The sequence below is a fragment of the Echiichthys vipera genome, assembly GCF_963691815.1.
Source record: "Echiichthys vipera genome assembly, chromosome: 14".
NCBI classification, from domain to species: domain Eukaryota; kingdom Metazoa; phylum Chordata; class Actinopteri; order Perciformes; family Trachinidae; genus Echiichthys; species Echiichthys vipera.
In genome coordinates this window covers 13877433-13893286 of record NC_139839.1, presented here as the reverse complement: position 1 = coordinate 13893286, position 15854 = coordinate 13877433, and the positions used below count along the sequence as shown (strand labels likewise).

Here is a 15854-nt window from a genome sequence, read left to right as displayed (position 1 = left end):
TGTATCTGCCGGGATACATGACAAAAAGAAAATGAAAGAAAGACAGACTGAACTCAAGGCCCCTCTCAACATTTTGTTCGAGGTTGGAGAGGTCTTCCAGAGCGGCCTTTTGAACTAGAACTGTCCCTTTATTGCAACTGAGCCACTTTTCAAGACAGACTTTATCATTTAAAAAAAAGAAAAAACAAAAGAAGAAAACAAAAGGAGGTTCGAGTGAGAGTATAAAATATCTTATTACCGCTCCCATTATGTAATAAGAGGTGGTGACGCTAAGAAGATGAGATTTGAAATGGATCCCTGAGCAATGACTAAACCTCGCTGTGGCCTAGATAGAGTGGACATGGGACATCATGTAATACACACACACAAGCACACACGTACACATAAAACACTGTATTATAGACTGAGTTAAGAGGTACTCTCTTATGTAATATTGCTGTAACTGGTTACTAATTGAACCACAGACTGATTCGCACCAGCTAACAGACCCCAACTTTTACCCTAACCCTGATTACATGTTTAAATGTTTTGTCTCTGTGAAAACACTCTCTAAATATACCCACTGACTTCCAGCCAGCTGGCACTGTATCCTCAATGCTGACTGGATGAAGAAGCTCACTGCACTATCCTTAAAAACCAAAACCTGTAGTAACAATGGTGTTTATCATCTTTTACCTCACTGCATTATTCATACATTAATGTATGACGGCAGTCGATTGTGACATGCTTGTGTGGATTTTGCCACAGCATTGCAGCGTCTGAGCGTTAGTGCCATTAGAAATCAACACGTAGTAATAGAAGTAGGTACCCAAGAGAAGAGTCATACTCTACTCTTTTTTTTACAGTGTTCATAAACGTATCACTCAACTCTGATAATCATTCACAACTGTAACTTTTTATATATGTGTTACATCACCTCTACGACCCACAGGGAAACTGTCAAAGTCTTAGTTATGACTTTCTCGCAGCCTGCCAGTTTTTGAAAAAAAAAAAGAAAAGATTAAAAAATATAGCATCAAAAGCCTTATGAAACTTATCAACCTTGCCAAAGGCTGAGGGTATGAAGGTGGGAGGATCACGTAACATCCATGAAAATAATTCACTTCCTTTTTGTCTTAACGCTGTAGTTTGTGCAATAGTCTTAAATGTTAACTGCAATGACGAGTATTTGCCAAGAACTCTCTGAGAGTGATGTGAAAAAATTGTGCTTGTAAATAAAAGTGCGACTCCTGTGTCCCTGTCACTTTCTGTACGAAGGGATTGTAAAAATGTTTTGTGAAACCGCCATTTTCACGTTTTAGTTGCTTCATAAAACTATTTGGCGAAAAAGGCTTCCACGGGCACATGAGGCTTCTCACTGTTAAAATAATGTAGAATCTCTTCCTTTCAAAAATAAAAAGTTGCATGCAATTGTTTCACTGTACTGTCAACATTTGAACTTATGTCTTTGTATCTTTTTTTCTGGTTGAAACTGAGATTGATACAGACTCTGGGGGGTGGTCTTTTGTAAGATTTTGTAATGGACGGATTTGTTGAAGTGTCGAGAGATTTCTATGCTGTATAAAGTATTTTAAATATTTATACTGAATCCATTATGTGTCTGTCTGGTCTTTCAAAGGCACCCGTTTACTGTCTGCTGTCATTTTCATGTGCTCTGCTCACACATGCCATTATATTACTTTTTATTAGCTGAGAAAATATAGAATTAATATACTTTATTTAAGATAATTAAGAAAATCAATCCAAAATAATCCACAGTATCCAACATTCTTGTTAATTTATGTATAATTTACACAGAACCTGAGGCGTATAGTTTATTCCTGAAGTTTGCAGCTCCGGGAACATTTCATGAAATTTGGCCTCTGCTACGGAAGGGTCTGTTGCTTTTACAACCTCAATGTGCCACTTGTCTCACATACCATATACATTTCCCACGGGACACCTGTGGTGGGTAAAAAAGAAGAAAAACACACCCTTGGAACAGCTGAAGGATCCTTATGACTGATACACGCACACACGCACGCACACACACACACACACCCACAACAGCCCCTCCCTCCTCACTCACTCAAACACATACTGTAGACTAATCTACTCAGCTGTGGGCCCCTCATAAACCTCTTTGGGTGACACTGGCCTGACGAGACAAAGGGGATCACTGGAGCTCTGAGACAAACAAACACACACACACACGCACAGGAGGACACAAACAGGGCTGTCCGATTAAACCGGCGTGGCTAAGCTGATAAAAGCCAAGGGGCAAGAGTGGCTCAAAAATGTATTAGAGCCTTTTGTTTATCAAAAACAGGCGGACAGTTAGTCAGAATCTCCGGGCGGCCTGGAGAGACAAACTATGAATACTATGGCTTAACCACAACACTGAGGGAAAGGATAGTGTGCTGTGAACCACATGGCATGTCCAGGTTATACCTGTCATAGGCGTAGATTTTGGGGAGAACACGGGGAACACGCCCCTTTCAATATTTAGAACACATGCATGTGCCCCCGACATGCTAAAACATGACTCATATACGCAACAATGCCTCTGGTAAAGTACAGTGGAGATCCAGTGGAGTTAAGGTGACTGAAACCCTGCAACAGCAGAGGTTGGGCGTTCCAAGTCTGTGATTTCAAGAATATCGAAACTTCACAAGGACACAGATTATTTTAAGTCCCTCAAACAGGCCGGTCATCCACGTAAAACAAGTGCACAAAAAGGATGGAGGAGAGGATTATGCAAAGACTCAATGGGAAATCTACGGATAGGATCTCTCTCAGCACACAGTGCCTTGCCGTTTAAGACTTTTTGGACTGAAAGCCCACTCTGCAGTGACCAAACCTCTGATCAGCAGAAAGAAAAGCTAGACTTGCCTTTGCTGAGGAGCATGTTGTGTGGACAGAGGAGAACTGGTACAGAGTGAACTTCAGTGATCAGTGTATCTTTAATTTATTTGTGTTTGATGGGAAACATGTTCGACGTTGGACTGGGGAAAGACTGAACCCAAAGTGTGTAAAGAAGCCAGTTCAATTTGGAGGAGGAAGTGTCCTGGTTTGGGGGGTGTTTTCTGCAGCAGGAATTGGGCCTCTTGTACAGCTACATGGCAGGGTGAATGCAAATGTGTATGCGAACCTCCTTCGACAACATGCAATACCTCAGCTGTATTTTTCTCCCAATCCACCCGCAATTTTTATGCAAGTCAATGCCCCCTGTCACACTGCAAAACAGGTTAAGCAGTTCCTTGAAGCTAATAATATTTAAACGATGAAATGGCCAGCCCATGTAGGTGGTGTAGCATGAGATTCTACACCATTACATGTCTCTTATCAGTCTCACTCTTTCATACCTGTGCAAATATTTATACATTTGCCTTTTCTTGTAAAAAAGTATATATCATACGGCATCAATATTTTTAATATTTATTCTGATGGACACTCTTGCACTTATTAACAGTGTTATCTGTTGTGTGTTGTCTTGTAACTTAAATTTTAAATTTGTGTGTGAGGCTCAAAATGTACTGAGGGAAAACATCTAGACCTCTGCTTACTATATGTGGCCCCAAATGCCTTTGATATCTGCAGTGTTCAATGCCATTCTGGTGACTCCAGTTGTAGGTGTGTTACTTTACACAGAAAAATGTCCTACTGACTCCTCCTAGTGGAGCGTCCAAAAAAGCCATCGGAGCAGTCCCCATAGATGATTATGTCTTTAAGAAACATATCTGTCCAAGGCGGGATAGTGATGGAGAATATTAGGCTTTTTTACAAGACTGCCATGGAGCAAAAAAAAAGGGAATTAATAACAATTTTCATAATCAATTGTTTGAGTAATTTATCAAACAAAAATGCAAAACTATAATTTCTCAAATATGAGGATTTTCAGATTTTCTCTGATTGATACCAACGTGAATCTTACATATTTAAGGTTTGGAAACAAAAAGGAATTTCAGATGTCCTCTCTTTCACTGCTACGTTTGCACATTTTAATGGGAAATCTAACAGACAGATAATAATATAATAATAATGGAAAATTTAGTTGTAGCATTAGACTGCCTTTTGGAGGTTTCTGATTGCAGAGGCAAATTGTTTATCAATGTTTAATCTCAGGAAGCATTACTAGAAGAAATCCATACTGATGGGATGAAGACAAAAAAAATATTTTCCTTGACACATGGATTATTTCGTCATTAATCTGTGTAAACAGGTCAAATTACAATGATGAGTCTGTGAAAAACAAACACCCCGCCCCCTCCCCTGTCCCAGCAGGGGTGGGCAATAAGTTGATCTTTTTCATCATAACCGTATCAGGGGCATTTTAATATTGTGAAAAAAAAACCCTGTTATGTAGTTGAAAACAATAGGAAGCAGTTAGTATGTCATATTTATCCAGGAATGATTTCTGAAATATTTAGGATGGAAGTGCATGATGGATGATTTTCAGCACCTAAAACAAATTTTGATATATCAGTATTAGGGGAGTAAATCAAAGATAGAGATCATTAAATTCACAATACAAATTTATACAGACATATATTTCAAAATAAAGGCCCATTTTAAAGATGACGATATGTATTGCTATTTTCACTTTGCATCGACTATATTTGATCAGTCATCACTGAGTCGATATATCGATCCAGGTCGATGTATCATTACACCCCTAGAATTTTGTCCATAAATATCATCACGCCATAAATCTTGACAAACTCTATGTTGTGAATGTGACATCAGGATAACAGACATATGACACACCTCGGAGGGATTTAGGCTTTTTCTTCGAAATTTGGAAAGGAGATAAAACAGCTGATCTTTGCTCATTTAAGAATTGATCACCTGAGCCTTGGCATTTTTAAATGTCCATCAGACAATACATTACCTATCTTTAACCCCATAAAAATGTTTTAATATTTAAATCACTTTTAATAAGAGGTCAAATTGACCACTTATTGTACAGCAGGACTGTATTTTCTGCCAATCTGTTCAGGTTTAGATCCTGATGACACTAATCCTGTTTTCAGCCCACGTCTTGACACATATTCACACTCACACCAGGGTGTCACTGGGACGAGCCTTTGTGTCTGAGAAAAACAGACGATTAACCTGCTAGCACTGAGCACCGGGGACGTGCATCCCCAACACACAGACGACCTGAGCATCCTGGTTCAACGTCACTTACTAGTACTGCTTTCCTCAGCAGCTCTCAAACAGGCAGAGGACGAGGAGGAGAGAGTGAGAGACAGAAATCTGTGTGCACAAAGATGTGTGGGGGAAACAAACCAGCAGATGTTGCTAAATGAAGTAGGAAGCTTTGAGCACTAAGAGGGGATTTGGGTTATTCCGTTAGACGAGTCTCTGACTGGCCAGCTATCCTGTTTCAATCGTTCACAGACACGGATGAAGGTGATTAATGAAACGAAAAAGGCTCATGCTTCTGACACCATGATCATCTTACACCCACCAATTCCTGAGATTAATTTGGGAAATTTAACCTCCCAGATGAAGGGGTCTACTAAATGACCTGCCGTCTAGTCTGTGTGCGACACAAAGACAATGATGAGACCAGACTGTCTTAGTGACTTTGGATCCAAACAGATTTAGGTGAAGCATATGTCAAGCAACCAACCATGAGAGGAAAAGTAGTGGTGATCAACCAAAGTCAAAAGTTCAGTTGGCTTTTCTATCACATAAATAAGTACAACACAACTTTTTTTCATTTCATATTTTTAACAGAAATAAAGAGGATTAAACATGTGTACTTGATCAAGTCTATTAAACATGTAGATAGTCTTTACATAAAGGCACCATGTAAATACAATTTTATGAACAAAATCAATCATATTTCAATTAACCGATACTGCAATTTCCCATGCGCAGCACGGATAAAAGACTAAATCAACCAGTGGGTTTGGAGAATCAAGTGTTGAACCAGGAATTGGTGGTAAACAACAATCAGCTAGTGGGGTGTGGTTCTTTTGTCAGGGGAAACCCAAATAATATGATGGTAGGGCAGAAAATTGCAATTAAATGAAGAATACAAGTACGGATTAAAATGGCCATTATTGATATTTGGTTGTTTTTCCATGTTTTAATTCTTCAAAACCCCAGACACACACACACACACCTCAGTGTATACAGCCTCATTTCCTCATTGCTCACTTTATTACAGCACCAAAACTAGAACTGAATTTAGGTCTGTTAAAAGCCTAAACATGACAATTTTCTTTCTCTGAGCTGGTAATAATTTTCATTTTGTGGAAAAACAAACATATTTTGTAAGTTGGCACACAGGTGGCACTCCTTGAGATATTTTTTCCTCTCAAAAACAAGATCAGAAATTCAATCAAAGAGCAGAGAACAGCCAATAGGATCTCAGTGTCTGTGGCAACAGCAGCACAAGTTGGAGCTGCCATTGGTCTCCTGTTTCACACAGCCGAGGCTGTAATTGGCTGATAGTGTGCCGAGGCTTCATTGCCTCCATGGCAACATTGGTTCCTTATTGCTCGGGGAAGGTGAAAAGGAGGGAAACAGGGGAGGCGACTTTCACTCAGACGCTACCTCTGCATTATTCATCCTTTGTCCCCGAGTGCTTGTAAAATGTGTGTAGATGTACTGACTGCATGAGTGTGTTGTGTGTGTGTTTCTATGTTGGTCTTGGTTTGGGTGGTGATGATTGGTTGAGATTAAGAGGTGACTGGGGTGAAACCGGTGCAATAATTACACTCAGCAGTGCAATGCATTCAGCAACACCATGCCTATATATAAAACCGCTAAATGAGTTCAGAGGACATTCATGGTGACGCAAACTTCAAACACAACACTAGCCTTTAAGCTTTATTGCTCTGAATGGAAATACAAACAGGGGAATATTCTCAAAATAAGTCTGTTATAGGGCATAACAGCACACATCCGGACAGTTGGCTGGCTGGCCGGCTTGCATCAACCGCTCTCTGTGGCGGATGCATGAAGGCACCTCATCCCTGAGCAAGGACTGTATGAAGACAACAACACCAGGAACAACAAAAACCATGCTGGCTTGTTTGTTGTTGTTTTGCCTTTTTTCCCCCGCAGTTGAGGTAGGGGGAGGGAGAAAGATGGGCGAGGGTGGGGTTAGCAGAGAGAAAAACATCACACAGAGATTAGGGCGTTGGGGGGGGTTCACTCAGGACTCCTCCCCCGTGTATGTCTGAGCATGAGCGGGGGGATAACGTCTGTTGACAGGCGTGCCGGCCAGCGAGCTGGATGGCTGTTCCTCCAGCAGTGAACACGATGACGAGATGGCAACAGGCACTCAGCATAGCACGTGCTCTCAGTTGCCATCGCAACCTGCCCTTGGATACAGCGTGCTGGTTGGCCGTTTCTAAGTGTTGTTGTTCTGTGAGGCTGATGAAACCTTGTGGGTGAGGGAGGGCAAGCAGTACAGCATGTAGCAGCTTTCTCGCCTTAGTAGAAAGTGTTGCTAGGCACATTAGGGGTCAGTCAGTAAACAAACATTCAGATTTTAATATACTGTATAATTACACCCCCCCCCCCATACCTTAAACTTGCTGTTTAACTCTTAAATCCAAGAAATACTTATAGAGACAAAGCAGTGTGAGCCAGTGATCCCCAACAATCTTACTGCAAAGTCAAAGAAAAAGAAACATTTAAAACATTTAATGTCTGAATTTATACAGTTGAACACTTTATTACAGACATACTACATACAAAACAGGCTTGTACAACTATAAGCAAACAAAACAAAAATAAGCTAAGGATGAGTCATAAGGCATGCAAATTGCTGTTCATTTGAGAAAATTCTGGCAATATTTCAAAAAAATCTCTAGATAATTCTGAAGTGAAAAAATATCAAATAATGTGCCTAATTGAGATGCATGAGTCTTTTCCCACTACAAAACTATCAAATATTGTTCACTTCTGGCCACAAGGCAACAAAAAGGATATATACAGAAATCCTTCAAGGCTCCATGCTTGAGGAAGAGAACAAAGAAAAAAAAAAGTGTTTGTGGAATCGAGTGGCCAGATCAATACGGCATTTTGCTGAGTGTGCAGCCTGCCTGATGAAATGCTGCACAAATAAAGATTCTGCTCACAACGTACATTCACTGCGCACTGAGACGCGCAGGGAAGATGGTGCCATGAGCCACAGGACCCGAGCTGACAACATGATTGATTACATGCGCAGGCGGTCTTTGTTTCACCATCAGTAATCAGGACAAAGCGGAGTGGATACTTTGTGTGTGGGTGTTTGTGTAGTGTACGTGTGTGTACACACAAGGTGAGGTTCGGACAAAACGTGTTAGTGAGGGAATGTGCTTAAGATGAAACTTGTGAGGAGGAAGCATTAATGTAAGAAGGTACAGACGAGAAGTCACGTTCAACACCTGGACAAAGCACCCACCCACACAGGATGACGTTTGTCACTGTCATGCCACATCGGATTCCTCCTGAAGGCCAATGTCGATCTCTTCCAGCCTCTGTGCCATGGACATAACCAGCATTTTCATCTGGGAAAGATTGAAGGGGGGGGGGGGGTTCAGTTCAGTATGGGTTCAGTATGTGAAGTGAACAGCAAGGGCAGGATAGCAGAAAAATGAGTAAAGAGTGAGGATGGAATAGGTGGGTATGAAGGAGGGAGGATGGAGAAGAAATGGAGGAAAAAATAGACAGGTGGGAAATAAAGGGAGCACCAGGAAGCAGCGAGGGAGAAAGAAGGGTGGAGTAAAGATAATTGGAAAGGGGGGGAGATAGCGAGGGGGAATGACGAAACCCAGAGGGGAAGTGGTCAGGGATGGATGGGGATGGAGGGTATAACGTGGGTGTCAGTGAGTGTACATGATAAAAACCCAAACAAGTGTCTAGAAATCAGACAGACTGAATATATCAACTATGGTGGAAGGGTGGATGAGCCTGAATACAGATACAGTATATATATATATATCTGTATATCTGAGGACAAAGAAGGTGGGGCTGAGTATCCTTCCAAATGAACACCAATGACGATACCTGAGCTGTAACTACTGATACCAAGGGCCTTTTCACACCTGAGAGTAGGAACCAAGATTCACGTTTTTGTTAAATTGAACTATTGAGCCGTAGTTTTGGTTTCACATTGACATTATGCACGCACACTAAAGAACTATACATGTACACGTGACATGCCTACGTCCTGTTAGGGCGGGCGATATAACAACATATGGATATTGGGATATGAGATTATGTTGCATTTTCCTGTTTTTTACAGTGAAGTAATGCAATTTTCTGAACTTGCCAGACTGTTCGATTATCTGCCTTTACCCTAGTCCTTATATCAACATTACGGCTGAATATTAAAAAATCTCACGGTGAAAATATTTTGCGAAGGCATCGATACTTTGTCCTATATCGATATTGAAGTATTTGGTAAAAAATGATGTGCCATTTGATTTTTTCCATATTACCCAGTCGTACGTCCTGTCTTTGTCACCTACGTTAGCTACATCTCCTGATACTTGTAGCGGATTGGTTGTAGGCGTGCTTCCCCGTCCTCTCGTATCCTCTCTATAGTGTCAGTTTTGTTTTCCAACTGACCCTAGAGGCTCGTACTACGAAGCAGGATATGGGGTTAGCGAGGTCACTCCAGGGCTAACCCTGGGTTTTTAGTCCTGTGACGAATAAAGCATCATCTACTAACCAATCAACTCCTTAAAACAGAGACTGGATGAAGAACTAATGCATTGCATTTATTGTATAATATAAACCCCCATTTGCATATACACACCAATTTAATTAAATACAGAAATGTAGTTATAGTCAAATAGATGGGGCAGTGTTGTTATAAAACAAACAAAACTCTGGCACCCTCAGATAAATTCGGCAAACACGGTTTCATCTGAAACGTGTTGTTTTTGCCGTCAATGCATAAGTACACTATTGATAACAAGACAATAAAACAGATAACTAGTGTTCCTACTTATTTTGTGCAAAAAACTAAAGCAATTTTCAAGACGGTGAAGTTCTGGCGTTAATATACAATTGTCATTTTTTTCTTCTTTTTTTTTTAAGTACACCCAATCCACTTTTTTCCTTGGTGCTACTGTCCATTATACATTGATATTATAAGCCTATTAATTTATTCATTCACCTAGTTTGTGTCAATGCTGATGAAAAATAAAGTAGAACTTGTGTAAAGTCTAAAGTCATAATGATTAATGCCTACAGACGATGAAACAGATTTTAATTCTTGACCCAGTCGAAGGTCCTTCATAATCTTGTTACAATGCGCCAGTGGGGCTTGAATGCTTGATGGCTACAAACCCCAATAAAATTAATACAATCAGCATGTGACCATAGTCAGATTAATCTTAAGCCTACTCACCACGACTAAACACAGTCAATGACAGGGTGGACTTAAGTGGGAACCTAAATAGTAACCAAAGAAAATATGAAGTAAGCCTGTCCATGTCATGACACGGTGCAGCCCTTAGTTTGAGTGACACATGGTGTAGCAACATTATGACATCAGTGACTTGGGCGTCAGACAAACTAAAGAGCTTATGTTTTTGAGGGAAACACAAAAGATAATTATACATGAACACTATCAGTCAGACAGACTAATGACACAGTACTAACTTGGTGTGCACAAAACAAAATGCAAATCTAATGCTTGCGTGAAATGTTTGTTCGCTTGCTTTACCCCCTTCTTGTCTATAACCAGTTGTTACATAGATAACATCTCATAACGCAGTGGATCAATTGTCACCTGCAAATATTTCTGAAATTCAGAAACAACTGCCAAATAATCAAAAAATTGACATGCATACATCCGGCTATAGTGACAAAGACACTTCATGATCAAAACATGTTTTTCCTCTGACAAAGATTCCTCAACATGCTCCCCATTACATCTATTGTCCGTGGTGCAAGAGTGTGGGAGGGCTGGCATGTACTCCTGCACACTATCACCACCTATTGGCCAATCTGTGGTTTTGTGTAAAAAAAAAAAAATTTAAACAAAGGATAATTTGGAATCATTTTGGGAACCAATCCCAGTAAAAAATGTAAGTACACTCCTCTACATTATCATGATGATACCAATGTGACAAACAGAAAAGTAATTCAAAGTTGAAAACAGACAGAAAATTAAAAACAGAAATGGATTTGGATGTTTAGAATGAAACCTGTTTCTTTATTTCAATCTAATCTAAAATGGTATGAAAACTTAATCACTTTGCAGGGGGTGACATGGTGAGATGAGGTAATGTCTGATACAAACGTCTGCCCGTCACAGAACTACGCTGATGTCATCATTAGTACAACCTGTGCATTGACAATCAATGAGAGGGAGCTGCTCTAAAGCAATGTGAAAGCACTATGAGCAAGACAAGGCAACACAGAGAACAGTGACTCATAACTGGAAATGTGCAGGACAGATCTGTAGTTTTTTAATCACACAAAAATATAATTTTAAAGGACTTAACTTTACCTGTGTTTGGAGAAATGGTCATGGTTACACATTGCAAATCATTGAGCGCAGACATTCTGCTCAGTGGATGAAGCGTTTTATCTCACTGCAAAACAATATCAGAGAAAACATAGACAAAGAAAAGCAGCAGCAGTAATTTACCTCTGTCAGCTGCTGCTCAACAATGCCTCTGTACTCCAGTGTGACTGGCTGTTCTTTGGGGCCCTCTGCTGCCAGCATCTGGCTTGCAGAGCCAAGCACGTAGCTGAAAGAGATTCAGTGTAAAATTAGGCTACTAGATGCAGGTATGGGGGGATACCTACTGTACCATTAACACTTGTACAATTAACACAATTCTATACATCTAACCATAAACACCAACCTTGTAAAGTTTATGGTTTATGTGGAAGTCATTTTGTGGTGTGGTATTGGACTGCTGGTTTTAAAATACAGTTTTTATATTGGAACACAATTCACAGCATATCTCATCTTATTTCACCTTGTTATCAAACGTACACTCACCGGCCAATTTATTAAGTGCACCTGTCCATTTGCTCATTTATGCAAATTTCTAATCAGCCAATCACATGGCAGCAACCACATGCATTTAGGCATGTAGACATGGTCAAGACGACCTGCTGCAGTTCAAAAACTGCTGATCTACTGGGATTTTCACGCACAACCATCTGTACAGAGAATGGTCAGAAAAAGAGAAAATAACCAGTGAGCGGCACTTCTGTGGGCACAAACGCCTTGTTGATGCCAGAGGTCAGAGGAGAATGGCCAGACTGGTTCAAGCCGATAGAAAGGCAACAGTACCTCAAATAACCACTGGTTACAACAGAGGAATGCAGGAGAACACCACCTACTTTCTAGCAGATAGGTAACAGCAGTGGCACTTTATTAAGCACCAGGTGCACCTAATACGGTGGCAGGGGAGTGTATATAATTTATTATTATTAATAAACACTAAGTCTGGCTTTTAATTCCTTTAGTTGTTGTTGTATATTCCAACAAACACAAAAAAGCAGTAAATTCACTCTATAGCTACAAAATTGGTGTCAAGATATGATATTGTATTTTCCACATCGAAGTAAGGTTTGTATTTCTACTTGATTATGACAATATGTTTGTGTTATTAAGATCAAATTGGATAACACCATTTTCTTTATGTGGGGGTCCATGTTTTCAAGTTTCAAGACAAAACAGATACTCCTCACGTCTCTACATACAGTAAATAAGGTGACAGTTTTCTCTGTTTTTTGTCAGATAACTAACATCTTACTAAATAACTTTTTGCAACAAAGACCACAGACAGGCTTTGATCATTACGCTCTCTTCAGACATAGACCAAAATCACATTACACACATTTAATCTGATGTTTGTGTCTAATCCCAGCTCTGAACATACCTGTCAATGTCTGCTACATTGAAACAGAACGCAAATCTCTTGTGGTCCAGGTTCTTAGGCGTGGATGAGTAAACCATGCCAAGCACAGAGTTGCAACCTCGACAGAATATATCCACGATCAAACTGTGGAGGGGAAAAAAAGATAACATTTTTAGCATAGATTTAATCCAGCAGTTACCCTTACATAAATCAAACACACTTACCTTATATGGTCCTCCAATAAAGTTACACTACATGATTTGACACAGGATGTACATAGATCATTTTAAGTTCCCTAAGCAAATAAAAGCCCTTCTAGGGTCAGGTGTTTCAAAACAGCATCCACTATAAACACTATTTTTCCCCCACTGTTTTTATGAATATTGTATCTGTTCCTATCAAATAAACCATGAATAAATAAACAAATGACCAATGCTTTTGTCTCACTTAATTCAAATGAGTGGAAAACAAAAGTAAGCCTGATAAATTTAAGTGTTATCTTTTGGTTCCCTGACGCCCAGGTGTATGGGGCAGGACCAATGGTGGAATGTGACTTATTCAAGTGCAGTAATTTAATACAACTTAGAGAAACTTTTACCACTCATTCCACTACAGTTGACGTAACTGACAGCTATAGTCACTAGTTACTTTTCTCATTAAGATTTCACACAGAACACATATTATAAAATATGATGCATTCTTATATATTCAACGACCCAAAAAAACAATGCGTTTAAAAGCAGTGAGTTAATAGTATAATATTACTCTGACAGGGGCAATCCTGGAGCCTAATGAACACATTTAATTGTTTTTTACACTTTGCTGATGTTACTTCTGAACTATCACTCAGGGAAATGATGAATGCATAACTTTTTATTGTAATGTTTTTTTATTATTTGATTATGATACGTAACTCACTGCTAGGCAGCAGCTTCTTACCAGAGAGATCTTTTGCTTGCCCCGTGCAGGCGAGTATCCTCTCCAACCACAACGTTGTCAGTGACCCCTATGACCAAAACATTACAAACATGTCAGCAGTGTAGTGCAGCCCTGTATTCATAGGGTAACATCGATATATGGGTAACATCGATATATGGGTAATCCCCAACCTCTACAACTGCATTTGTATGGGAACTCAACGTGACTTAGGTCTCAATAAATAAATGTAAAAAATAAATACAGGTATAAATAAATAAATGAATGCATGACTGAATAAATAAATAAATGTTGAAATAAATTAATAAATTAAAATAATGCATGAATAAAAGGTACCTCTGACCTCATTAATATATGGACGCAGAAATACAGAAATAAATAAATGTGGTGTGAACAAAAATGTAGAAATAAATGTAAAGCATGTACTCGTTTATTTATTCATTAATTTATTATTTTATTGATACATTTATTATGCAATTCTGTATTCATTCATTTATATCAGCATTTATTTATTTATTCATACGTGTACTTATTTATTGAGACTTAAGTCATGTTTAGTCCTCCATACTTTTGAATGCACCAAACCATATTTAATTTCGGATGGAGCTGCAGGTTGGTAAGCCACCCAACTGTATTATCAATGAATTAAATGTAATGTTAACTTAACTACAAAATCATTCAATTTGGACACGAAAGCAAAGAAGCCAAAGCGAGTGTCCATACTCACGCTTTAATCTTATTTGGTTTTGGCTGTCTTCACTTCCATCCCAGGACATTGAATCCCCAACAGGCAACTTGCACTTCCCGCAGATGAAGACCACAGGTCCATCGTCACCGTCCTCCTCTACTTGGCCAAATAAGTTGTCTTCGACGGCGCTGGAGTCTATACTAGACTGAAACGTGGTGTTTACAGGCTGTCGGTGTTTCGACGACTTTTCTCTCGCCGCCATTTCTACGCGTCTCTCCATAACAAACTGTTTCGAACTTACGCGGGTTGTTGACATCGAAGAGAACCCGGAAGTGACCAAACGACGCGAGATTATTTTTTGTGTACCTCCGCTTTCGTATGTTAGAGGCGAGCCCATGGATATATACGTACGAACCATGAAAACCAAAACAAAACAATACAGTGGATTGTCAACCAAATAAAATTCTACCTGGAAAATTTCACATCCCTGACTAAATTTTCAAAATCTCATTTCGGAATTGACTTTCGGAATTATTTTGAGTCCATTCAAATTATTCAGAAATCAAAATCAGAAAACCTTTAATGTCCCGCAGACGGGGAAATTCTTTTGTCACAGCAGGAACAGAATATGACAAATTAATAAGGAGAAAAATACTTATACAGCTGGTATACTACACGATTTTCAAGATAATGGGACTGCATAGCCTACCTTTCAATTTTCTATTTGTTTTTATCATTTATTTACGCTATTTTTTCCTTATTGTGTTTTCAAGTAAATAAAATCACGCTATAAAAAACTTTTTTTAACGTATTATCATTTCAGACTGTAAAGCAAAAACAAAGTGACTATTTCAAAGGGGGTATCGTGGCTTTCATATAGGCACTGATAGGGCTATATACGTATATATATATATATATATATATACTTGTGTGTATATATATATATATATATATACATGTATATAATATATATATTTGCTTTACAGTATATAAAGCATATATATATATATATATATATATATATATATATATATATATATACATGTATATAATGTGTATATATATATATATATATTTGCTTTACAGTATATAAAGCATATATATATATATGTGTGAATTGTGTGTCACGTGATGTTTGCAAGATTTTGAAAATAAAGTTGTGGAGAAAAAATGAATTGTTCAGTGGTTATTTCAAAAACAGTTTCTCATAATTTAAGACCCAGACTGATTTAATTCTTGAATGGGAACCGACGTGAGCTATCTTGATCTAATCTTCATCTTTGGTAGCCAAAAGGGAACGTGAACCGGAAAGACGTAATAGCAGCTTTCTTGTTTTGTATTTACGTAATTTGTCATCTGTTTTTCTTTTAAATTATTCAACCAGTTACCATTTTTGTCATTTTTGT

General features: G+C 38.9%; 1 protein-coding gene across 1 annotated transcript; it reads right to left on the bottom strand.

Annotated features, from left to right (window-relative positions):
- Nucleotides 1-8356: 8356 nt before the first annotated feature.
- On the bottom strand, nucleotides 8357-14710 carry mis18a (MIS18 kinetochore protein A; the record flags this gene model as incomplete). The annotated part of the gene is made up of 5 exons (XM_083927277.1): nucleotides 8357-8498; nucleotides 11597-11699; nucleotides 12846-12968; nucleotides 13764-13830; nucleotides 14488-14710. 5 exons carry the CDS (start codon nucleotides 14708-14710, stop codon nucleotides 8418-8420), a joined length of 597 nt encoding a protein of 198 aa, XP_083783403.1. The 3' UTR covers nucleotides 8357-8417.
- Between the last annotated feature and the right edge of the window lie 1144 nt (nucleotides 14711-15854).